Below are 24,421 nucleotides of genomic sequence, written 5' to 3'. Positions count from 1 at the left end.
GAGTACAATTCTTAGTTTACAGATTAGTGTACAATAAATAAAAATTAAAATACAGCTACTGAGCACATTGTTAGAAACATTAATAGCAACATTACGGTAGTGTCTAAAAGCCCCAGATGAAATTGGGGCCCCATTGTTCTATGTACAAACACATAAAAAGAGACAGTCCTTGCCCCAGAGCTGCTGGAATTAGGAGTTTGGGGGATGCTGCCACAACCCTTGGCTTGAAGTGGTTTCCACTATACGGAGTTTACAGTTTGGTTCAATGGCTCTCAGCACCCTCACTATAAAAATTGTTCCAGCTCCCCTGCCCTGAAGAATTTACATTTTAAATAGACAAGACGCATAAAGGGAGTAGTATTATCCCCATTTTTCAGATAGAGAATTGAGACACAGTGAAATTAAGTGACTTACCCAATGGCACATATAGAGTCTGTGACAAAACGGGGACTTAACCTAGAATCACAGTCCAGCGATTAAACCACAAGACCAACTTTCCTTTCTACAGTTAAACTTGTGCAGGATGCTTAGAAACTGCCATAGTTTTTTTTACTTTTTTATCTGACCAAGAAATAATTTAGGATACCTAAGTGTTTTGATTAGCCCAAAAGTTTGAGGATTATAAATTGTTTTCTGGGCCAACAAAATGTGTTGCCATATTATTTACCTTGTCTACTTACAATCTTCCTTTACTGAAAGTACCTCAGCATAAAATGCATGAATTTCGAGTACACACACACACATGAAAATCTGTGCTCACAAGACAAGCTTTATGATTTGCCAGAAAACAAGGACATGAAATTCCTCCACATCTTGTCCTGCTGCTGGAGTGATGATGGAGGACAGAAGAGCCAACATGTGCTCACTGAGTGAGTACAGGAATAAGATAATGAAGTCAGAGAGCATAGATAGCTCAGTGGTTTGCACATTGGCCTCTTAAACCACGTTGGGAGTTCAATCCTTGAGGGAGCCATTTAGAGATCGGGAGCAAAAATGTGTCTGGCGATTGGTCCTGATTCAAGCAGGGGGTTGGACTAGATGACCTCCTGAAGCCCCTTCCAACCCTGAGATTCTATGACAGTGAGAAAGGCCAGTTCTTAGATGCTTGTTTAGCTTTGCCTGGTGCCAGCCATCAGTGTTCACACACTGATGCACAGAGAGTTCATTCTCTAAATAACATGTCGCAAGAAGAATATGTAATGATTACTCTTTCTAGTCCATTCATTATTTTTTTTCATACTTTTAGGGCTTCCCGTAACAAGTCTGAAAAGAAGAGACGTGACCAATTCAATGTTCTCATCAAAGAGCTCAGCTCCATGCTTCCAGGCAACACCCGTAAAATGGACAAAACTACAGTGCTTGAAAAAGTCATTGGCTTTCTGCAGAAACACAATGGTAAAAATTGCTAAACCTATCCATTTACAGTCAAACTGTACCAAATCCTTGTTATTCCAATGATGGTCAGAGTGGCTCAAGTGGTTAAAAATTTCATAGTAAGATTTTTTCCAAGTCATAGTTTATGCCGAGAAAACTTAAGGGTACCATGCAACTCAAATCAGTCTCCTTGGCTACTCCTTGGTACAGGGTAGTACTTATCCTACTTGCTCTGTAGTATAATGCCTGTTCCGACCTGATGGGCTTGCTCAAGACTGCCTTTCTTGATCACAGTGCTCCTTTTGGTTGTTGGGCTCAAGTGAATGAAGCCGGTCAGTCCTGTGACATTCTAAGGCAGAGGATGTGTGCCTCCCTAGCTGTGAATATCAGGCAGCCAGGGAAGAAATGCAAAGGGCACAGAACTCTGAACCTGTGAGCTAAGCAGGGGAGGGACTTGTGCTCTGAACAAAAAAGTGATCAGGAGGGAAAGAGGAAGCTCCCTTCACCAGACACCAACAGACTTCTGACTGGAGGGGGAAAATATTCTTCTTAGCTTCTCTAAAAGTAGTTGCAGGGAGCCAGTCTATTCCCTCTTGGGGTATTGTGAAAGGGCTGTGACTCCTGCACACTGTGGGCCCTGATTATGAAAAAGAATCAGCTTCTGAGGATAGGGGAGTTATATAAGAAGCTTACCTGTGTGCCTCTGTACATTCCTGGTGTAGAGCTGATGGGTTTGGAGTGGGGTTGTTTTCCCTGGATAAGCTAACCTGCTACTAAGCCAGCATCCATAGTCTTGTCTCTCCTAGGTCTCAGTTTCTACTTCATCATGCCACTACACTTTTTAACAGATGAAAATCCATCAGGGATTCTTTAAAAAAAAATTGGAGAAAGTGAAGGCTCAAGGTTGCAAATTTAAATAATTTTCTATACAGAAAATATCTTAAAGAAAGATTACATGTCATTCTTTCTGGCTTTAAAATATTGATCATTGTTTCTCTGGCGCTTGTATCCATGTGCCATCACACCAAGCAGGCTGAAGGGTGGTGAAAGGAGGGGAGCTCAGAACTAATGTGTATATAGTGTAGTACAATGGGAAATTCTGACAGTAAGGGCCAAATTTTTAAAATTGGTTTAATAAATTGTATTCACAAATATTTGCTTGCATAAATTTAGGGAACTTCTACCCAATGTGCACAAGCAAATACCAGTTTTTCATTTTGAGGCCATTTGCAAATTTGGCATAGAATAGTACAATAAAGACAGCTGCTGAATAGTGATGACTGCCAGAAATTTATTTTAAAGTATATCTGAAGGGTGAATGTTTATTCTCATAAAAACGTGTCAGCTCTACCATTATATCTCAGTACTGATCTCTAACCCTTGCTGTTCCCTTGGGGGCCACTGAGCAAAAACTATTAATGTGCTAATTGTACCACTCTTCTGTGATGTGAGCAAAGTTTAGAGACAGATCACCTCTTGCTGAAGGAATCCTGAGGCTAGGGTGGAATGCTGCAAATTTTGCCTTGCAGAGGCAGATGGTTCTACCAAAAATGTGGGGTTGCCCCCGCCTCATACCCCAAGAAATGGGCAGATGCTTCAGCCCCCACAAATCATACACCTCTACCCCGATATAATGCGACCCGATATAAGGCGGGTTCGCATACAAGGCGGTAAAGCTCTGACACGCTACTCTGAGCAGCGTGTTAAGGCTGCTGGGCCAGGCCAGGGCCAAGGGGTTTGATAAGGGGCAGAGGGTCTCGGGGTTGGTCAGGGGCTCCCCCCCCCCAAGGTCTGGGGGGCAGGAGCTGTGGGAGGGCACTTTTGGGGGCCCTGCAGTTCTAGAGTGGCCGGGGGGATTGTTGGGGGGGCCGGGAGCAGCCCACTCTGCTTCCCTCGCCCTGGTCCCAGCCGTGTCACTCAGGGGAAGGGGTTTGGGGGAAGGGATCCCCCCCTGCACTCACCAGCAGCGGCAGAAGCAGAGCAGCCTGGCCCCGGCCCGCTCCACTCCGCAAGCTCCCAGCCGCAGCACTCCGTTTCCAGCTGCAGGTGAGTATGTGGAGCGTCCTTTCCCCAACCTCCCCGCACTCACCGGCGGCGGGAAGTGGAGCAGCCCAGCCCCAGCCAGCTCCACTCCGCCAGCTCCCTGCCGTGGCGCTCAACTTCCCACCAGGCAGGTGAGTGCAGGACCGTTCCCTAGCCACCCCCGCAGCGACACGGCTGGGGCCGGGGCAAGGAAAGCAGAGTGGGCTGGGGCCGCGTCGCTCCGCTTCCCACTGCAGGTGAGTGCGCGGGGCATCCTTTCCTCAACCTCCCTGCACTCACCGGCAGCAGGAAGCGAATCGCCGTGGCTGGGAGGTGGCGGAGTGGAGCGGGCTGGGGCTGGGCTGCTCCGCTTCCCGCCACTGCTGGTGAGTGCCTGTCAGGGGGTGGGGGAGAGGGGTGGATAGGGGTCAGAGCAGTCAGGGGACAGGGAGGTTGGGTAGGGGGTGGGGTCCTGGGGGTGATTAGGGATAGGGGTCTCTGGAGGGGGTGGTCAGGGAACAAGGAAAAGGGGGGGCCAAAGCAAGTTTGTTATAACGCGGTCTCACCCATAACACGGTGAGATATTTTGTCTCCCGAGGACCATGTTATATTGGGGTAGAGGTGTAGATCCTTTCAGATCTTTGAAAATGATCTAGAAGTCTTGACCATTCACTTGAAGGCTTTGTGCAGGCTCCAAGTTCCTAGCAGGATGGCAGTGGCTCTCAACCTTTCCAGACAACTATATCCCTTTCAGCAGTTTGATTTGTCTTGCATATCCCAAGTTACATCTCCCTTAAAAACTTCTTGTGGAATCCCAGTGACTTCACTAGAACTCCATATGGGTGAAGGGGTCCAACCTTACAGAGCAACTTGCAGGACTGGGGCCTAGTGAATTAGTCCATGCCACTTTGCTCTCTTTTATTCCTTGGACAATCTCTCCACCTTCTCGGAGTTGAGACATATGGTGTAATGAAGAAGCAGATAAAACTCTTACATCACGACACCAACATAATTAAGTCACAAATGTCAAAATAATTGAGTAAAGAATTATAGTTAATCTGTTATTGCAGTGATGGTTCTCTTTTAATGAAATACTGCCATAGACAAGATGATTTCATGCAAGAGGGCATGATTGGGACATCTGAAAGTTTCATTATATCTGTTATTCTTTTACAGCTTCTTTGATAATTGTATATACCTATTTAAAATGTGACAGTAATGATATATCTTTCTTTTTAGCTGCCCAAGGCAAAGGAAGATGTTAATGCACACTTTAAAAAATCAGCTAAAGAACAACCACACAGGAACTGAATAAGTGTAAATGGAGTAGCAGATAGCGCCAATAATTTACTCAAAAAAGGCATTTTACTTTCTTTTACCCGATCGTTCTCTGTTTAGTAAACAGCCTATGATTGTATATAGAGGTTGGACTGAATTGCTACTGGTTTTGTACTCTTTTTAAAAAAGAAAGAAAGAAAAAAAATACTTTTCAGACAAAAACCCATTATTTTAAAGTTTAAATCAATAGTAGATATGCAACATACTACAAAACAAGCAATACAGTTTAAAAACATTGCTTTATCCACACTGCATATGATAGTTGTATTTGTTGTATTCAATACTAATTCCTCTTACATTAGGCTTTCTAAACCAATAATTTAGTTATAACAGAAAAGCAGATCAATTTTCAGATTTCCTGTTCAATAAACAGTCTCTTTCTATTAATCCAAGGAAGCTTGCCAAAATTCAAATAATTCTTCCAGAAATTGATTTTTCAAATATGCCATTTTTTCCATGCTAGTATCTGCTGTAAAATATTCTGCATTTTGCAGGGTACATAATAAAGAGCTGATTGGAGCTGATCCTTTTTTCCCCAGCCATCTGCTGAACATTCTGGGCCGGTAAAGCCACTGCATTGTGGTATCAAGACAACCCCAGCAATGCTGAAAAAGTTAGTTTAGTGGGAACAGACTGCTGCAGCTCCACTGATAAAAGCACTAACCTGTGCTTGTGTGCATGCTTTGGTTTACTTCCATGAGACACTTCACACAGACACTGTTACAGGTTTACTGCCTTTTAAATCATTCAGCTATTTTTATGTTTGTGGTCAGTCTCTTGAAACAGAGAGAGAATGTGGTGTTAAGTGCTCTATGAATGTTGATAGATTAGGTTAATCAGAGTAGAGTAGAGAGGCCACATTTACTCTCAACCGAACCCGCAGTGCTAGTGCTCAAGTGTACTTTTATTAGAGCAGAGTGAATACTGAACAGAATATTAGGCAAATATGTATAAAATTTTGAGAAATGAATCAAATAATTTATCTGACAAATACATTCTTACATTACTTAGCCACTGAGATCCATAATGCACCAGTACTAATTGGAAATGTTATTTTAAATAAATTATTCAACAAATCTGATTCAACCCAGCGGTGGCTCCAGGCACCAGCACTCCAAGCGCGTGCCTGGGGTGGCAAGCTACGGGGGGCAGCCTGCTGGTCCCTGCGAGGGTGGCAGTCAGGCAGCCTTTGGCGACTTGCTTGCGGGAGGTCCGCTGGTCCCGCGCATTTGGCGGCGGGTACGAGATTCAACCAGCTGTCATTTGGGTTCAGTCTTACCTACAAAGCCATGATTTATTAGTATCATACACTTGCACTTCTCCAAGTGAAAACTTACAAGGGACGAGTGCCCTAGGAGTGCTTATTGGAGGGTGCTTCCATGTGGCAGCACAGAATGCCGCCATCAAACCACCAGACAGGTTCACAGTCAGATTTTTATTTTAAAGGATAGGAGATTGCATTTTCCAACTGGTTTTTGTGAGTGAAGCTCTGGTTTGCTCCCCCATCCTCTGGCCTGCACTGCACTGTGGAGCTGGCTGGAGATTCTGTGAGGGGAGAAGGATGCTCCATCACAAGAGATGTTGTTGTAAATTGTACATTACACCTGTGCACCAAGTAACTGGGGGAGTGATTGTGGTTTCTAAGGCACAGCCCTCCAGCTTCCTCCAGGATGCTTTTCACTGCCCCTACTCGGCGTTGTGGCTGTAGGCCAAAATCTAGCCCTGGGTCATTCCCATCCTAAGTCTGAAACTCAGTAAACCGTAACTACATATTTGATGTATGCTAATCCTCATCCTGATTTTAATTTTGCTCAGGCCTTTTTTTTTTTTCCATTCAGTATTCACCTAGGTAATGCACTGATTGAAAACAATGGCCATTTGACTGCAAACTCCCATTGAAGACAATGGGGTTTGGCTGAATGAAAACAGAGTAAGGACCTCCGGACATGGCCCAGTGAGGATATTATCCATATTTTTGCACTGCACGCATGTCCCATGCTTGAAAATCTCTATTCATTTCAAGTTATACAAAATATTTACATCCCTTAGCAGCAATTTGTATACAGTTTTGCAAAATATACTTTTTCTTTGGATTTAAAAAAAAACTGTAATGTTATTTGTTTAGAAGTCTCAGCACAGACAGAGATTTGTGAAATTCAACAAGACTGGAAGCCTTCGTTTCTCAGCAATGAAGAATTCACCCAGCTGATGTTGGAGGTAAAAATGCATATAATTTTGCTATGGATGTGCACATTGTTCTAGAGCAACAATATGTCTGTGATCCCAAAAAGAGAAGAACTTTAGATTTTATTGTACTTGACCATAAAGCAGAGCCACCATGAAACAAAAAGACTTGAAACCAATACGGGGTTCCATTCCATGTTTGGACTCTGCAGTAACCGAAGTAGTCAATAGAAATCCACTTTTTAAAAAATGCTACACACACATATTAAATGCAATACACCGCTACCTCGATATAACGCCACCTGATATAACACGAATTTGGCCATAACGCAGTAAAGCAGTGCTCCGGGGTGGGGTGGGGCTGCGCGCTCCGGTGGATCAAAGCAAGTTCAATATAACACGGTTTCACCTATAACGCAGTAAGATTTTCTGGCTCCCAAGGACACCGTTATATCGAGGCAGAAGTGTACATAAAATAAATTCAAATTATGATTTACATTTTATTGCTACAAATATAAGATAGGGAAAGGGAAAGCTTGCCATATCTCTCCTTTTTTGTATATATATTATTATTATTTTATTTAACATTTATACTGCATTGGCACCTAAAGGTCATCCATGCCACAACCCTATTGTGCTAGGTATTATACAAACAGAGAAAATGACAGCCCCTATTGACTTGACACCATTAATACTGCCAGCGCAATCATTTCCAAAGTTCCTATCAAAGACATCTTTATTATGATAGGGAGCACAAGTACTTTGCAATTATATTCTATTAAATTACATTTAAATTATACCATAGGAGTTTCTAAAACTAGCAGAGATTTTTAGGGAAATGACTCAATGATGTTTGTGTAGGTTTGATATGAAATCCCAATGAGCTGCCAAAATGTAATTTTCTATCTTATAAATAACTACAGCTTTGTTAATTGTCTTTTCTGATACTAAAAATGTAAAGGTTATTTGGTTTTGGAGTGTCATTTAATAACATGTTTTCACTGCTTATTTGTTTTCTCTGCTGTGATTTATGGACGTTAGTATGAAGGAAAAAGTGTGAATGGACATGATTCACTGTCTGGGTTCAGGGAGATGCAAATAGTCAGCAGGAGCAACTATGCTGTGCTGGGAGTGGATAGCTGTAAATTCTCTCTGAGGCTCCACTATTTGGTCACCGTTACCTTTAAGTTTTTCATGATAAGTTTTCTTCTTGTTAAATATTTAACTTCCCTTTCTGTTAATGCTCATGCTTTGAAGCAAATGGAAATAATTAACTAATAGTTTTGTTTGATACAGCTGTTAGTTTGCATCTATTGTATCTGTCTTAGGTTTTTCCATGGCACTTGTGAATGTTGCAGGCCAGTTTTTAAGAGACACTGCATTTGTACTTGACTGGCATAATTGTAGATTCTCATTTCAGTGCACAGGAATTTACACACATTACTCCCTTCACATTGAATTAAAAATATTCCCTTGGGGTAGAAACAAATGAATGGACAGATGACTTGGGTTCTTCTTCGAGTGCTTGTCCCTGTGGGTATTCCCTGTGGGTTGGAATGCACTCCGTGTGCCTGAGACAGGAAGATTTTTCAGTAGCAGTGTCCACCGGTCTGTGCCTGCACCCTACCCGACCTCCTGCTCTAAACTGAGGGTACAAGGGGTGCTGCAGACTGACCACCTCTCCAATTCCTTTCTACCAGTTGTGGTCTGAGAGGGAACCCCTCAGTGTTCGCAGCTTTTTGCTAGTGTTCCCACTCAAACTTTCTTGTATTGTAATTAGGTTTTCTTTTTTCTTAGATACAGTGGATGCCACTTGATAGCAACCCTGATATCAACAACTTCCAGTTAATAGCAACATTTTGCCAGAAACTAATCCCATCCCATCCCATACCATACCATACCATACCATACCATACCATCGACTTCAGTGTTAACAGGATTTGGATATTGGCAGGGACATGCCACTTATTGAGAACTTCTTTTAGAAGAAAGGCCCTGACTGCAGGCAGGTTTGTGAGGCTGAAGCCAGGGAAGGAAGGGCTGGGACATGTCTTCCTTGGCTTCAGCCCCGCAAACCTGCCTGTGCTCAGGGACCACACAGGAGGCAAGGGGATGGGGGCCCCAAATCACCACCCAGTGGGGAAGCCCCTGCTGGAGTACTAATGCTGCAGTCTGGGTGGGAATGCTGTGGGCAGGGAAAGGGGCTGCAGTCCAGATGCCAGGGTTTTCAGCTGGGAGCTCGGAGAGCTGCACGGTACCTTTCTCTGCTGCTGCCCTGCCCTCAGCTTCCCCTTCTCCTGGAAAGCCCCAAGCATCCGGGCTGCAGCCCCCTCTCTCCACGGCTGTCGAGCCTGCAGGCAGGTTGGGGGCTGCAGCGAGGGAAGGCACGTCATTGCCAATATCTGATACCCCCCAGCTAGTGCACTCTGACCCTGAAAATGGTGGAGAAAAAGTACTTTGTCCCAGTGGGACAATGGGGTGGGACATTTGTGTTCCCACCCCATCCTGAACTCTGTAGTGGTCCAGGTCAGGGAGGCTTTAGCCAGGGTCCATGGGTGCAATTGCACCCTCAGAAATCAGACCCGAACTCACTTGAATTTGGTACAAGACCTCTGTCTCAGGTTTGGTCTAGCTGGGCCAACTTTGCATGAGTGGCATTGCAACCTGGTGTCTGGGGGCAAAGCAGCAGGTTGCAATGCCTGGAGTGGGAAACTGGGCCCAGCCCCATGGAACAGGAGCTCCCACTGTGGGGTGAGTGCAGGGTGGGTTCACTGTCCAGCCACCCTCTCCCTGGAGCAGCCCACCCCTCCTAACTGGGCTGGGATTAGGCTTGTGGTGCCAGGGCAGAGGGTGTTGCTGCAGGTGGTTGGTGCCTCCATGGAAGTTCGGTACAGTGCTCCTATTGCAGGGTACCTTCACTCTGAGGCTACATTCGCTGCAGGTCCAGGCTGCCAACGAGCATAACAAACTGCTCCAACCTAGGCCCACCCCTTCAGACCAGGATGACAAGAGACTAGATCTCTTCAGTAGGAAAAACAAATTTCAGCCAGGCCACAATTCTGGGCCATCCTTGACTGCGAGAAATTGTTGCCAGACCATCTCATCAAGTGTTGCTGGATGCAGCGGATATGGTTTTTCATTCCATGGCGACTTCAGTCATCATGAGGTGCATGGCTGCAATCCTCGGGGTCCCCCAAGGAGGTCCAGGCAACAGTAGAAGATCTCCCCTTGTAGGGTAACAACCTGTTTAGTGAGAAAATAGATGAGCCATTTCATTCCCTTAAGAACTGTCACACACCACTCTGCTCCTTGGGGAACTGTACCCTGGCACCTCGGAGGAAATATTCCCAGCTGCCTCCTCCATCCTGTCCCTCTGCTCTTCTGTCATCCACGGGTCTGTGAGCCTTCTTGGAAACATCAAAGGGTGCAAAGTATCAGGCAAATGCACCACCACCACCCTCTCTTTAGTCCCAGACTCCCACCAACAAAGGATGCTTGAGAATCACCAACGAGTCTTTGCACTGCCCTTTCTCTGCACTGCCCTTATCCCACACTCTTTGGGGGCTGCCTGGCCCCTTTCCTCCTGATGTGGCATCACATCACGTTGGATAAACGGGTCCTCAATAGCTTCTCGACTGTCAACACTATCAAATTCCTGTGTTCCCTTCGCCAAAATCCCATTTCCTGTCCTTCTTCAGGGACCCTTTTCACAGGAGGACTCACACAGGAGGAGGACTCCCAAATCCAGCTAGATAGAGCCTGTGCCTCCTCAACTCAGGGAGAAGGGCTTTTACTCCAGATATTTCCTCATCCCCAAAAAGAAAGGGAGCTGGAGACCCATCCTACACCTCAGACAGCTGAATTTCTTCATGTGCCCATTTGAGATTCAGGATGGCCACCTTGATCTTAATTATCCCCTCCCTACAGAAAGGCGACTGGTTTGCGGCCCTCAATTTGAATGATGCCTACTTTCTTATAGACATTCATCCAGGACACAGGAGATTCCTGTGCTCCACGCTGAGCCTCGAGCACTTTCAATTCAGATTTCTTCCCTTCGGCATCTCAACGGCCCAAAGATGTTTTACAAAGGCACTTTCCATTGTAGCATCAAGTCTGAGTCTGTAAAAGAGCCCGATATTTCCTTACCTTGATGATTGGCTGCTCACAGGTCAGTCGTATCAGGAGGTGCAGATGGCGGTCCTCTCCTTATGCAATCACTTTTACTCCTTGGGACTTCAGGTAAATCTAGAAAGGTCCACTTCAGGCCCCACACAAGTTTTAGAATTTAACTGGGTGAATCTGAACTTGATTTTGGGCAAGGCTTACTTAAGTCAGGATACATTCCTCATGATGCAGGATCTCACCACCTAACTTTGACTCATCCCCTAGATAGCAGTCCAATCCTGCCTGGTTCTTTCCAGGCCATATGAATTCCTGCATCTATGTTAGTGATTCTCATCCAGGGCCGGCATTAGACTTGCTGGGGCCCAGGGCAGAAAGCCAAAGCCCCACCACCTGGGGCTGAAGTCTGGGGCCCTGAGACCCACCACCTGGGGCTGAAGCCTAAGCCTGAGCAACTTAGCTTCACACAGCCTCCTGTGGCATGTGGCCCCAGGCAGTTGCTTTGCTTGCTACCCCCTAATGCTGGCCCTGGTTTTTATATGCAGAAAAACAGTTGTTGTGGCACAGTTGGGCCGTGGTTACAGCGTGTTGCGGGCGGGCCTCAGAAAGAAAAAGGCTGAGAACCACTGATCTATGTGACACCCTTCGCAAGTCTGTACCTCATGTTTGTGGATGGTTTACACTCCAAGTAGGGACACCCTTCACAAATGAGTCATGCTTCCTCAGAACATCCTAATGTCATTCACTTGGTGGGAAATCAAAGACACTGTCTGCATAGGGGTTCCTTTATTCCCCTACCACCAAAAAAGATATTAATTATGGGTGCCTCCATGCTTGACTGAGGAGTTAACCTGGATGACCATCTAGCCCAGGGCTCCTGCACTTTACAAGAAACCAAACAGCATAACAATCTTTTCAAACTTTGGACAGTGCACGAAGCTTGCAAGAGGTTTCTTCCATTCATCTGTATTGCACATGTTGAACTCATGTCAGACAACATGACTACAATATTTTATATAAACAAACAAGGAGGAGTGAAGTCTGCCCCACTCTGCACAGAAGCAGTCAAACTCTGGAACTGGTTCATCCGGCATCAGATCTTTGTCTCAGCAGTGCACCTACTGGCAGTAATGAACATCTTGGCAGACAGCCTCTGCAGGCTTTTTCCACAAAGATCATGAGTGGGAGATCCACCCTTTGGCCATGCAGTACTTCTTCTGGTAGTGGAGCTCACTCCATCCTGGGACATCTTTGTGACCCAAGCAACCAAGAAAGTGTCTAGCATAATGCTCCTAAGCTGCCCACAGGCACAACTCCAGAGGGATTCCTTCTTATAGTGATTGGACCCACCAACGTATGCCTTCCCTGGCGTCCTCGGGAAGATCAAGCAGGTTGAGACAACAGTAATCCTGTTAGCACCTTGCTGGCCAAGACAACTTTGGTTCACCACCATCCCACAGGTGGCCTCTCGCCCATGCATACACCTGCCACCAGAGCACAGGGAGGTGCCTAACAGACATTGCTACTGAAATATCTATTAGTCTTAGGCACAAGGAGCGCATGTGCACTCACAGAAAATACCCATTGGGACCACACATCTCGAAGAATTCCAGTTAGTATAAGATAAGTAGCTTTCCTTTTTTTGCAGACTTTTCTTGTAGGGTAGTTACCAGTAGAAGATAGCACTATGATTCTTCATGAGCCGGTGCTTAGTAGATATTGGGAGGTCCTGTTGAACTGCTTGCGCTCTCTCTCTCTCTCTCTCACTCTCTCTCTCTCTGCTTGGTTACCCAAACAAGTCCTAACTTACTGATGTTGGGACAAGACTCTGTTTAAAAATATTCTTTGTCCAGCTATAAAACCTTGCTTTTTGCAAGCAATGGCTCAAAAACAAAACAAAACAAAACAAAGTGTATTTGACTGAAGTGAAATGGCTGCTGTCTTGATAATGACCTGATCCTGCACCATTCTTGAGAGCATTAAAGCAGAAGCTGATAAAGTGGAACTTTGAAACAGTACACAGAAGATCAAGACTATGGAGATAGGAGAGAATGCTATCAACACTGGCAGATGTGAAATTGAAGGAGAAGAGTACGAAAGAGTTGATGACTTAGTCTATCTTGGAAGTACAATATCTGCCAAGGGCCAGCTCACTAAAGAAATGAAGGCAAGAAACAGTAAAACCAGAAGTTCATTTTCCTGTTTTTCAATCAGCTGGAAGAGTAAGATGTATCTTGCACACTACAAAGAGATTGTACAATGCTATTGTCCTTCCAACACTACTGTTCACACGTCAGAAATGTGGCAGATGTGGAAGCACACAACAGGAAGCTGAATGGATTCCACCATGTTGTTCAAGAAGAATCCTGGGAATTCATTGGAGAGATTCTGTGAACAATGTGGAAGTGTGATGCCCCTGGTTCAGCAGACTGTGGACTCAATAATTAGACAGATACTGCCACAGTGATTTCGTCATGTTATCATGCGACCCTGTGGCAGAAGCACAAGGTACATCTTAGATTGGATTCCACCTGGAGGGAAGAGAAGGGATGGAGGACAAAGAATGACCTATCACAAGAGGATTTAAAAGGATGCTGCCATCATGGGGACATCCTATGAAGGAATCAAACACCTTGCTCTGGACAGACAGTGATGGGAAAAATGGGTTGACTCATGTGCCAGTAGGCACAGGAGATTCTAAGTCTAAGTTTAAGCACCATGGGAATTTGGTTATTGAATTAGAAGAGAACAGTATTAATTTATATCTGTACAATTTTAATTTTTACAGATGAATAACCTTTGATGAGAGAGACACCGTCTTAATGTTAGACGGACTATTTTCAAATAAATAAAGTAAAATGATATATGCATACGTTAATTTGATTTCCCCCAGAATTATAATGTGAGTTAATTTGTATGATTTGCATCAGATATTAAATAAAGACTTAATACAAAACACCTCACCATAGTAACAGGCATAACCCAGCTGCCCTGCAGTGCCACTGTTCTCCTTCCTGGGTTAATTGCTATAATGCTTTTAGAAAATATTTTAAATGTATGACAGAAAAATATTATCTGCACCTAAATTTAACAGAACCAGACTAACTATAAGAGCTAGTGAACATAGTCTTCCACTGAGGTATAAATTATTGACCTGATTGTCAAAGGTTTGGAGCACCTGAAGATCTCATTGATGTAAGCAGGCCTGGGTGCTGAGCACTTCTGGCAACCAAGACACATGTTTATTTATTGAAAAATATTGATTATTTTTAAAAATGTCTTGAATTATATGGGAATTCCTTAGAGGTGCCAGTTCACCCTGAGTTCTCATTGGAGTCAATGGGACGTAAAGGTACTGAGCATCTACCCCTAGACTGTCATGATTTGGAGGTCATGCAGTATAACATCATTAAAAGGTATATTCCCTAGATTTGCAATAAGATCTTGCATTTAACCTATGACCTCAATGTCACAGTAATCTGGCTTTTTGCAATACACCTGCACAGTGAACAGATCTCTCCAATAGCATATGTATGAGCCTTATTCTAATTAGTCAATGCTTGTAACATTTGTGTTACTCCAATAATGATCATAGAATCATAGAAGATTAGGATTGGAAGAGAGCTCAAGAGGTCATCTAGTCCAACCCGCTGCTCAAAGCAGGACCAACACCAATTAAATCATCCCAGACAGGGCTTTGTCAAGCTGGGCCTTAAAAACCTCTAAGGATGGAGATTCCACCACCTCCCTAGGTGATTGGCACCAATATCAGAATTTAGATTGATTGATTTATGGATCAAGACCTGCTCCCACTGAAGTCAATGGGAGTTTTGCTATTGGCTCATCAACTTCAATGGGAGCAGGACTGGAGCTATGAATTTAATACTGTACTTGACCAAATATTCTAAGTGCTTCTTATTTGTTTGCTTCTCCTTGTTGGAGTAGTAGATGAGGCCTTGCTTTAGATACACTTAGAAGGTTTAGCTCGAGACGGAGTAGGCTGTTGATTTCAGATATGGCTATGAGCAAAATATTTTTACATGATAAAATATTTTAGGGTGATATTTTCTCTGATGCAGAGGGCTGATACAAGGTTGGTGCCTGTGGGAATGTATTGCTAACTTGGCGGATGGGAGTGTGGGAAGCTAAGGCATGTAGGCTTCAAGGACGGGCTAATTAGGCTGTGAGCTGTGTAGAGAGATGCTGGCCTTGGGCTGGTTCTCATCTGCCAGTAGGCAGTAAACAAGATAATAAATCAGAAAGTTGTACAGGATGACAATTACCCTATGAAGTTATAGCTGTGCCTGTGTGTATCTTATTAACCAATTAGCAATTGCTTGATTGCCTGCCATAATTGTATATAAGAGCATGCTGGAGAGAAATAAATGACTTTGCTACCAATCACATTGATTGTTGGGCTCTGTCCATGCCCGCTTGAGAAGCACTGAGATGCAACAAATGGTGACCCCGACGTGATTCGAATCGAATGATGATAGTGTCGGTGGCCTGGCCCAGGCAGAGGAGAGCGGCTATAAGTCGCAGAGGAGAGCGGCTATAAGTCGCGGCAGGGAGCGGCTATAAGTCGCGGCGGGGAGTGCTGGAGAAGCCCCCAGGCGTCCGAAAAGAGAGGCGCACCTGAGCCCAGAGGAGAGCGGCTATAAGTCGCAGCGGGGAGTGCTGGAGAAGCCCCCAGGCGTCCGAAAGGAGAGGCGCACCTGAGCTCAGAGGTGAGCGGCTACAAGCCGCAGGGCGTCCGAAAAGAGAGGCGCACCTGAGCCCAGAGGAGAGCGGCTACAAGTCGCGGCGGGGAGTGCTGGAGAAGCCCCCAGGTGGCCCTCCGAGAGAGGCGCGTTTGAGCTCACAGGTGTTTGAGCTCACAGGAAAACGGCTGGCTAAGTTATGAGTACCGCTGTATCAGCTGAAGAAAAGATAACACAGAAGCTTTTATTGCACATTATGAACCGACAGGGGGAAAAGATTTCCCCTGCTGCACTAACTCACTTATTAAGGAAAGAGGGGGAGCTGGAGAGGCTCCTCCTAACCGCCCTTCGGGCACAGGACGAGGAGGTGCTCCGCTGGAAGCGAGCCCTGGACGGGAAGACGTTGGAGTGCACGGCGCAGGCAGAGGCTCGTGCCGTGGCCCCGGAGGTCGTTCGGACCTACAAGCAAGTAAGTTGTTTTGGCAGGAGCCTGGAGACGGCGTCCTACGCGGGCTGGTCTGAGCCTGGGACAGTGCCGGGAAAACCGTTATGCTTCTCCGGTATGAACAGCAACAGCTGGGTGTTCTGACACAGGATGCACAGATTAAAAGAAGCCAAGCAGGGAAGGAAAAAGAACAGAATGAGTTAACCGAAGACAGCTCATTCTTTTCTGGCCCTAGTCAAGGACACACCACTCACAGCTAAGACTTGGTGGACAGCCAAGGAAAAGGGGGGCTTGACTGGGCCCAAAAAGCTGTGAGAGCTGCAAAACGCTGCCAGGCACTAACGGAATGTGTTAGCTGTCTCTTCTCACAGGTATGGAAGAGCTGCCCAAAGATCCTAGCAGCCCTCCCACTCCTTGCAACCAGGAGACTGACTGCCTGGACCCATGATTCTTACTGCAAAAAGACCCCTTCACATCAGGAGAATTTTGCTACTGATGATTGGCCTATTTTTTTTTCTAGCTCCATTGTGCTTCTAAATAGTAGGAAAAAAGGACAAGGTGACGTGCTGGCTAACCTCTCCCTTGTCCACTTGCAGCCCCCATTGTGTCATTGGATTTTTTTTGAAAGAAGCAAAACCACTACAGGATGATGTCCTGGTAATATCCCCCGTAGAAGCTGAACCACGACGCTGGTGGAAAAGAAGAAAAAACACTCACATCATTGACATTGCCAAAGTCCAGGAATTCCTGACCAAAAAGGACATTGAGAATTGACCCTGGTGAAGAAACAAAGAATTGTACACTGGCAGGAAGAAATTTGGGACTCCTGCTGAGAAATGTGATATTAATTGGATTTTGGGATTTATTCTACAGGCTGCGCCCTGTGTTTTGGATAAATTTTTTAGCCTGTATTGCCCTCCCTAATTGGATTGTAAATGATATTGCCCTTATTTAGTTTTTTATTGTTGGAGCTCCGCTAATCCAAGTACAGGCTGGAGTTGGTGAGTTACATGTCATTTCCGCCATTAGTTTTAGGATTTAGAAGCTACTGGCAGAGATGGTATGGGCTATTACTGAGGCTAAGAAAGCATTGCAGTGGGAGCTAGTACGTTTGAAATCCTGAATGACCAGCGGATGGCCATTCGGAGTGATTTTAAGCACCAGGATGGCCCACTGCCCTTACAGATACGTTAGGAGTACCATCTGATTTGGGGTTGTAGAGACATACCTGGACACTGTCTGGGTGGAAGTGTAAATATTTGCAGTGCTCCTCCCCAGCATGGGGACCGGTTAGGGTGGGTGAGGGCTCTCTCATACTGAATCCTGCCGGGTTCATTGGGAGGATGAATGTGGAATTAATTACCCCAGCTTTTTAGAGCTTGATAGCTTTTTGTTTTTAACATTTGAGAAAACTCAGCCAAAAGGTTTGTTGAGTATTCTCAAAGTGGGGAGTTGTAGGTTACTAGGCATAAATTTAGGTAATTTGGAAGAATGGCTTTGAATTTATGTGACCCTAGTACCTTTATGTAAAGTGCTTTTGTTAGCCTTATTAGATTTTTGTAAATTTTGTGTTATGTGCTGATATTGGCAGCTGTAAGACTGCTTGATATTTGATGTAGCCTATATTAAAATAGATAGGCGGAAAATAGATGCTGTGATTAAAGTTATATGTATGAGAATGTAGTCCCCACGGTGGGAAAGTACAGATGACTGTTCACAGAATACCAGAAGGGTAGGGGCTAGTTAAGAAGTACACCCTCCTAGCTAAATTGATAGTGGAATAAGTTTGTGTCCATGAAAGGGAACGGTTCAGAGGAAATAAGGATCGGGCCCAGGCAGGCAGGCAACAGACAGAGAACTTGGAGAGGAAAAAAGGATCGGGCCCAGGCGGGCAGGCAACAGACAAAGAAATTGGAAAGCAGGTTGGAAACTTTTGAGGGTGTAGTGGAAAGCAAAGGTAATTAAGCACAAGCTTGGGGATTTCAAATATTCAGGAGAATATTTGGAATGGTGATTTGGATTAGTAAGTGGCTGTTGGAAGACAAGCTAGTAATTTTTAAGGAGAGTAAAAAGTTAATTCTGTGGTTGCTAGAGGGAACAGCAGTTGAATTTTGTAAAGATGCTAAAGAGTAAAGTTTTTGGTGTTTTTGAAATGTTTGTAAATAAATTTAGGCAAAGAAATTAGTTTGCAATTGTTTGGTTATAAACAATTTTGTTGCATTAGCTGAAGAATGTATATAGTGCTATGTAATTGAAATTGTATTAGGCTTAAGGGCATATAAGTGGTGATGTTTTCCTTTAGTGTTTAAAAGCAGAAGTTAAAAGTAAGGAATTTTAAGCTGTGAATAGCTTTGAATCCCGAAGCAAGCCAGGAAGCAACTGTATTAATGTAAATGATTTAATTGATGAAGTAATTCCCCTGTTTTGCCTGAAATCAATAAGGGTATTTGTGTATTTTAAGTAATGATTGATTGCCCAGTAGGGGTAGACCTGTTTTTGTTTTTTAGATAATTAAAGAAGATTAATGCCAGCTGCACAGTATTTAATATACCATGCATTTACTAATAGAGTTAAAATTTATGTTTTGTGTTTTATGTTTTGTCTTGTGGTGTTTGTTTTCTGGCCAGAATTGTTGTTGTGTTGTTTTAGGGAAGATTTTTATGTGGTTTATGGTGTGTTTTCTCTGGGACCCCCACCCCTCAGTGTCAGTTTGATCACCTGACATATGAGGGATGAATTGGTAACAGAAATTTGTCACAGTTTGGTGTGTAATAGAGAAGGGGGGAACCCTGCAGAATTTACACCATTTATTTGTTTTATTTTTGGTGTTTTATGTTTTGTTTTGTTTGGTGTTGTTGGTGTTATATGTTAAGGATTGCATGGTTATAGGTAGGCCTTATAGAGTTTTAATTTTGGTTTGTGATAGATTGTAGTAATGTAATGCTATGAGCTGGGAATGTATTGCTAATGCCTTTCCCCTTTTTTTTTGATTTTGAGAAAAGGGGGGAGATGTGGGAATGTATTGCTAACTTGGCGGATGGGAGTGTGGGAAGCTAAGGCATGTAGGCTTCAAGGACAGGCTAATTAGGCTGTGAGCTGTGTAGTGAGATGCTGGCCTTGGGCTGGTTCTCATCTGCCAGTAGGCAGTAAACAGGATAATAAATCAGAAAGTTGTACAGGATGACAATTACCCTATGAAGTTATAGCTGTGCCTGTGTGTATCTTATTAACCAATTAGCAATTGCTTGATTGCCTGCCATAATTGTATATAAGAGCATGCTGGAGAGAAATAAATGACTTTGCTACCAATCACATTGATTGTTGGGCTCTGTCCATGCCCGCTTGAGAAGCACTGAGATGCAACAGGTGCCCCCACTTAAATCCCAGGGCTGGAGAATCTGCTGCTGTGTGGGATTTAAATAATGCTCAAGTGCTATATTGGCTCTCTGCACAAAGGTGAAGTGTACCACTAATGAATAATCTAATACCATGATCTTTAAAATAAGTCACTCAGTTAAACCTGAAGCTAAAGCTTATTTGATCATTTCTCTTGCTTTTATTTACATGAAAGCATAGTAATATACAATGTTACATTAATACAAACAGATTAATTTTGTGGGTAATTATTATTTGAGATAGCACTGCGTCCTTTCATGATGCTTTGATGTTTGCACAGACCTAACTTTTTTTAATAACTTCCAAGGATCCAGGCTTAGCCATTTTGCATTATTATTAATTTAAAAACTGATATTTGAAATAGTCTTGTAAGCCTTTTGTTGTCTCAGCTAGTATATTTTGCTGAACTACAAAGAACACTGTATAAGTGAGATAAGACCGTGAAATCAGAGAATTACTGTTGTGCAACTTGAGATAATGTTCCTACAACCTACTAATAATGTAGTGGGGTGGTAAAAGGTTTTGATCAATGTACAATGAGAATTACTTATAAAAGCCCATACTACTGTTAAAGAACTCTCCATTTGTGCATTTCTCTTAGGCATTAGATGGCTTCATTATAGCAGTCACTACAGATGGAACCATTGTATATGTTTCTGACAGTATTACACCTCTACTTGGACATTTACCTGTGAGTAATTCTTGCACACTCTTTTGCAGATACAAATTATGGGTCAATCCTGTAAACATCAAAACCTACATGTAGTGCTTATTCTTGTGAGTAGTAGTCCCATTGATTTCTATGAATATTCACTCTGGGGGCAGGATTGGGCCCCAAATTTATTTCTAGCATTGGTTAAAAAGGCGGGGAGATGAAAATGTGACTTTTTTCCCATCAAAATTAAAAAATTATAATTTTTTAAAATATCCAACCAGTGATCTTTGGTTTTTTTTAGTATGATTCATACACTTCAGTTCCCTGTTGCTGTGAAGCATTTAAAACTAGACAAGACAAAGCTCTGAAGGATATTCTGGTGTGGAGAGGAACAATATGACCTAACTTCTTTTCCATCTTTGCTTTCTAGGAAAAATATAAAATTGGTTTCTAGTCAAGGCTCAGATTTAGTCACAAGTATTTTTAGTAAAAGTCATGGACAGGTCATGGGTAATAAACAAAAAATAATGAGAAATACCCATGACTAAATCTTTTCCTGGGGCCCTGCTGCTCTGGAGGGCCCTGAGATGCCACTGCTCTTGGAGGCACCTGCTCTGGGAGGCGCCTGCTCCAAGGCCCCTGGGGACTGCTCTACCAACAGCCTCCAGGGCCGCTGCTCCAGCCGTCCCTGGGACTGCTGCTGCTCGGACAGTCCCTAGAGCTACCTCCAGGACTGATGCTGCTCGGGCCAGCCTCACCGGCCGCTGTAGCTGTGGAAGACAAGAAGGTCACGGAAAGTCATGGAATCCGTGACTTCTGCAACATCTGTGACAGAATCACAGCCTTACTTATAGTTGATGGGGAATAGCGCTGCTGGTGATGATGGCCTTCTGAGATGTGCACTGAAGGTCTGGTTCTACTCCATTGAAATAAAGGGCAAAACTCCTATTGACTTCAGTGGAATAGGATCAGATCACAAACTGGTTGACTGATGTCACCAGGCTGTTGGGCTGTGAAGGTCTGCTGCTGGTCTTTCAAGGATTGTTCCCAGGGAGGTGGTACCTGTGGAGCTGCTGCTCTATGTGGCTGTGTGTTGTGGGGGATTGGTTACTGTGTCTCGTGTCCCAAAGACGTTCCTGTGCTATGCTGTGTCTAGCTTGAGGAGCAGAGAAGAAGAGTTGGGGTTTTTTCTGCTCCTGCTGGAGATACTGGACTGGGACAGATGGTATGATAATTAAGGCATTAATCCTCACTCATTTTTAGTAGTTCAGCCTCTATATAAATACACAGCCAGAAGCAACAGGAAGCACTTCTATTCCACTTGCTTTTTTTTTTTCCTTAGGAAAATTTTAATTATGTTTTTCGCTCATTTTGCCATTCAGCCAAATATGTTAAATATATTCCATCCAACAAAATATACCTAACATATTCCACTAAACTATAATACGGTGAGTAATTATTTTCTCCTTAGGTGAAACAATGTCATGAAATAAGGAGGGCTGGTGGTGAACGTAGGAATATTGCTATGCAACAGTAACAAAGTAGCTCAAGCTAAAACCACCTACTTCATTTTTCTTTAGTCCTCCGTAGTGCAGGAGTTCAATAATCTTTCTGTCATTTGTGGGCAGAGAGATTGCCTCTTGCTGTCCTACGGTCTGTTGGGTCCAATGATTTCCACAGAATTTCTTCAGTTTTCAAGGTTTTTCAGATGTTTGTCTCAGTGTTAAGGAAACGTTTTTCATTGCTTTCCCTTCTACTCTTGAATCCTACTGGAAACTAGGGATCCAATTCAGGAAAACATTCCTACTCAGGAAGGGCAAGTAAGTCAATGAGACTTAAACCCTATTTCAATAAGGACGTATTTAGGCAAGTACTTAAATACTTGCCTGAATTGGGATCTAAAACTGTAAACTGGTTATTCTTTCCTTGCCCTACTAGTATTTAGCATGATAACCTTGTCTGAAATCCAATCCCAAATATGGAAATGGATCATTATTATTTATATTGTGGTAGCTCCTAGGAGCTCTAGGTATGGATTTTGATTTTGATTTAGTTGGGGGATTGGTCCTGCTTTGAGCAGGGGATTGGAGTAGATGACCTCCTGAGGTCTCTTCCAACCCTGATATTCTATGAGTCTATGACTTTATTGTGCTAGGCACTGTGTAAACACACAAAAAAAAAGATGGGACACTCCCACCCTGCAGGGACCTAGAGCCCGGGCTCCAGCCCGAGCCTTGAAATCTACACAGCAGTGAAACAGCCCCGCATCCTGAGCCCCTCAAGCCTGAGTCAGCTGGCATGGGACAGCTGTGGGTTTTGCTTTGCTGTGTAGACATAGAGTGTGGGCCAGACTGTGCAGTTAAGCCAGTGGCCTATTGGTGGCAGTAGAGAGCCCCACCAATCCTGAGGCTGCACAATCCCTACCAAAGCTCCCCTATGAAGGGGAGTTCACATGCTGCACTGTCGCTGTGGATGGTGTAGCACTCTTCTACCGTTTGCTTGACCAGCTCTAGCTGGGACATAGGCAGGGGCAAAGCCATGGACCCACCTTTTCCCTGCCTCCCTTTACTGGTTTGTGCTCCTGCAGGCAGTAAGAGGAGGCAGTCACTGCACATCCCAAAGCTCAGAAACTGCAATTGTGGCTGTGCTTTGCAGGTGGGGTGCACCCTCTCTTCCCCAGTCTATCCCTATATGAGCAGCAGGGACTTCCTTTGGAATGGGTTACTTTTAGAGGTTTAATTCTAATGAAGAAAACTCAAGCTTAGGGGAACTTCACAAGTGTTAATGGAGTTACATCAGAGATGGATTTGGCCCAGTGTGTACTACTTTTGTTCAGTATAATATCTGATGATGATGATACAGAGCACAATTTTAAGAAGTGTCTGCCTAACTTGTGTACCCACTTACCTATTTTAGACCAGAACAACAGCCCATGGAAGTCCACAGGAACGTTCCCACTGACTTCCATGGGCTTTGGATCTGACACTTTGTGTATTTAAGTGTCTATGGGCATGGAAAGTTTAAACAGCTGCTTATGAAAATTGGGCCCTCTGTTTGGTTTCGCAAATAAAATTCAGTCCCAATTGCGGAAAATGGCAGGTTGGTGGAGAATGAGAATTCCACTCTTTTTTTGTTTTGATCATTTGTACTTTCTTTCTTTTCTTTGCAGTGTGACATCATGGATCAGAATTTGTTAAATTTCCTCCCAGAACAGGAACATTCAGAAGTTTATAAAATATTATCTTCTCGTATGCTTCTGGCAGATTCTGCTTCATCAGATTCCCTAAAGAGTACGTTTTGTTTTATCATTCCCACTAAACAAAAAGCATGGGAGAGAGAAAATTTCTCTCTTTTGAGGGTGGAGTCTCTGTGTGATATATGTCAGAATGAATATTTTGCAATCTTTAGATATATTTTCATTCATTTTGAAACAAATGTTGCCACCAGGAATGATGCTTCTGTTCAATTTCAAACTAGATTCATTGCATTTATTTACTAAAGCAAGACTGCTTGCAGTTATGTTAATTATAAAATATCGTGTCTTAGAGGAGAGCTAAGGAAAACAGGTTTGACCATGGAAATTTAGAAAAGTTCAGTGGAAACAAATCACATTTTAATTGATGTTTCAACCTAGTACAGTTATATTCTGTCCATAGATACTCTAGTGATGCACGCCTATGTTTTACATTACACTTGAAATATGTGTAAATTATTCAGAATTTATTTTATCATTTAATTTTTTTTCCATAAATAATCCTTTCACATACTTCATCTAAATTAGCTCTAAGAGTGGGGGAGGCAAAAAATATGGAACACATGACAATAGAATCTACACAATTTTTTTAAAATCTACTATATAGAAAACCTTCTGCTATTCCAATGTTAATTTAAAAAGAAATTGACAGTTTTCCCCCCAAACAGAAGACATGACAAATCTGTGAATTATGGAAAGAAAAATCTAAATAAATAAGGGTTTTAAATTAAGGGCCTGATTCTGCACTCCATTATACCAGGTTTATGGCAGTGTAATTCCTGTAATAAAATTGGCGTAATGGAGTGGAGAGTCAGGCCCTAATTCTGCAAATCAGCCATGAGAAAAAAATCTGATGGTGTGTTGAACATTCTGGATTTATTTAGGGTTCTTTTCACAGAGGCTTCAATCCTGCAATTAGCGTGCTGGTGGAC

The 24,421-nt window shown here is 43.6% G+C and overlaps 1 protein-coding gene across 2 annotated transcripts in view; it reads left to right on the top strand.

The window, feature by feature from the left end:
• NPAS2 (neuronal PAS domain protein 2) overlaps window positions 1-24,421 on the top strand; it is a 234,864-nt gene that overhangs the window by 152,791 nt on the left and 57,652 nt on the right. For both annotated transcript variants that reach the window (XM_039519941.1, XM_039519940.1), the window contains 4 exons: window positions 1,247-1,395; window positions 6,860-6,951; window positions 20,183-20,272; window positions 23,406-23,526. In XM_039519941.1, coding sequence (XP_039375875.1) covers window positions 1,247-1,395; window positions 6,860-6,951; window positions 20,183-20,272; window positions 23,406-23,526 — 452 coding nt within the window. The remainder of the gene's footprint in view (window positions 1-1,246; window positions 1,396-6,859; window positions 6,952-20,182; window positions 20,273-23,405; window positions 23,527-24,421) is intronic.

This window comes from Mauremys reevesii, linkage group 1 (assembly GCF_016161935.1).
Source record: "Mauremys reevesii isolate NIE-2019 linkage group 1, ASM1616193v1, whole genome shotgun sequence".
Lineage (NCBI taxonomy): Eukaryota > Metazoa > Chordata > Testudines > Geoemydidae > Mauremys > Mauremys reevesii.
This window is presented reverse-complemented; position numbering and strand designations above follow the sequence as displayed.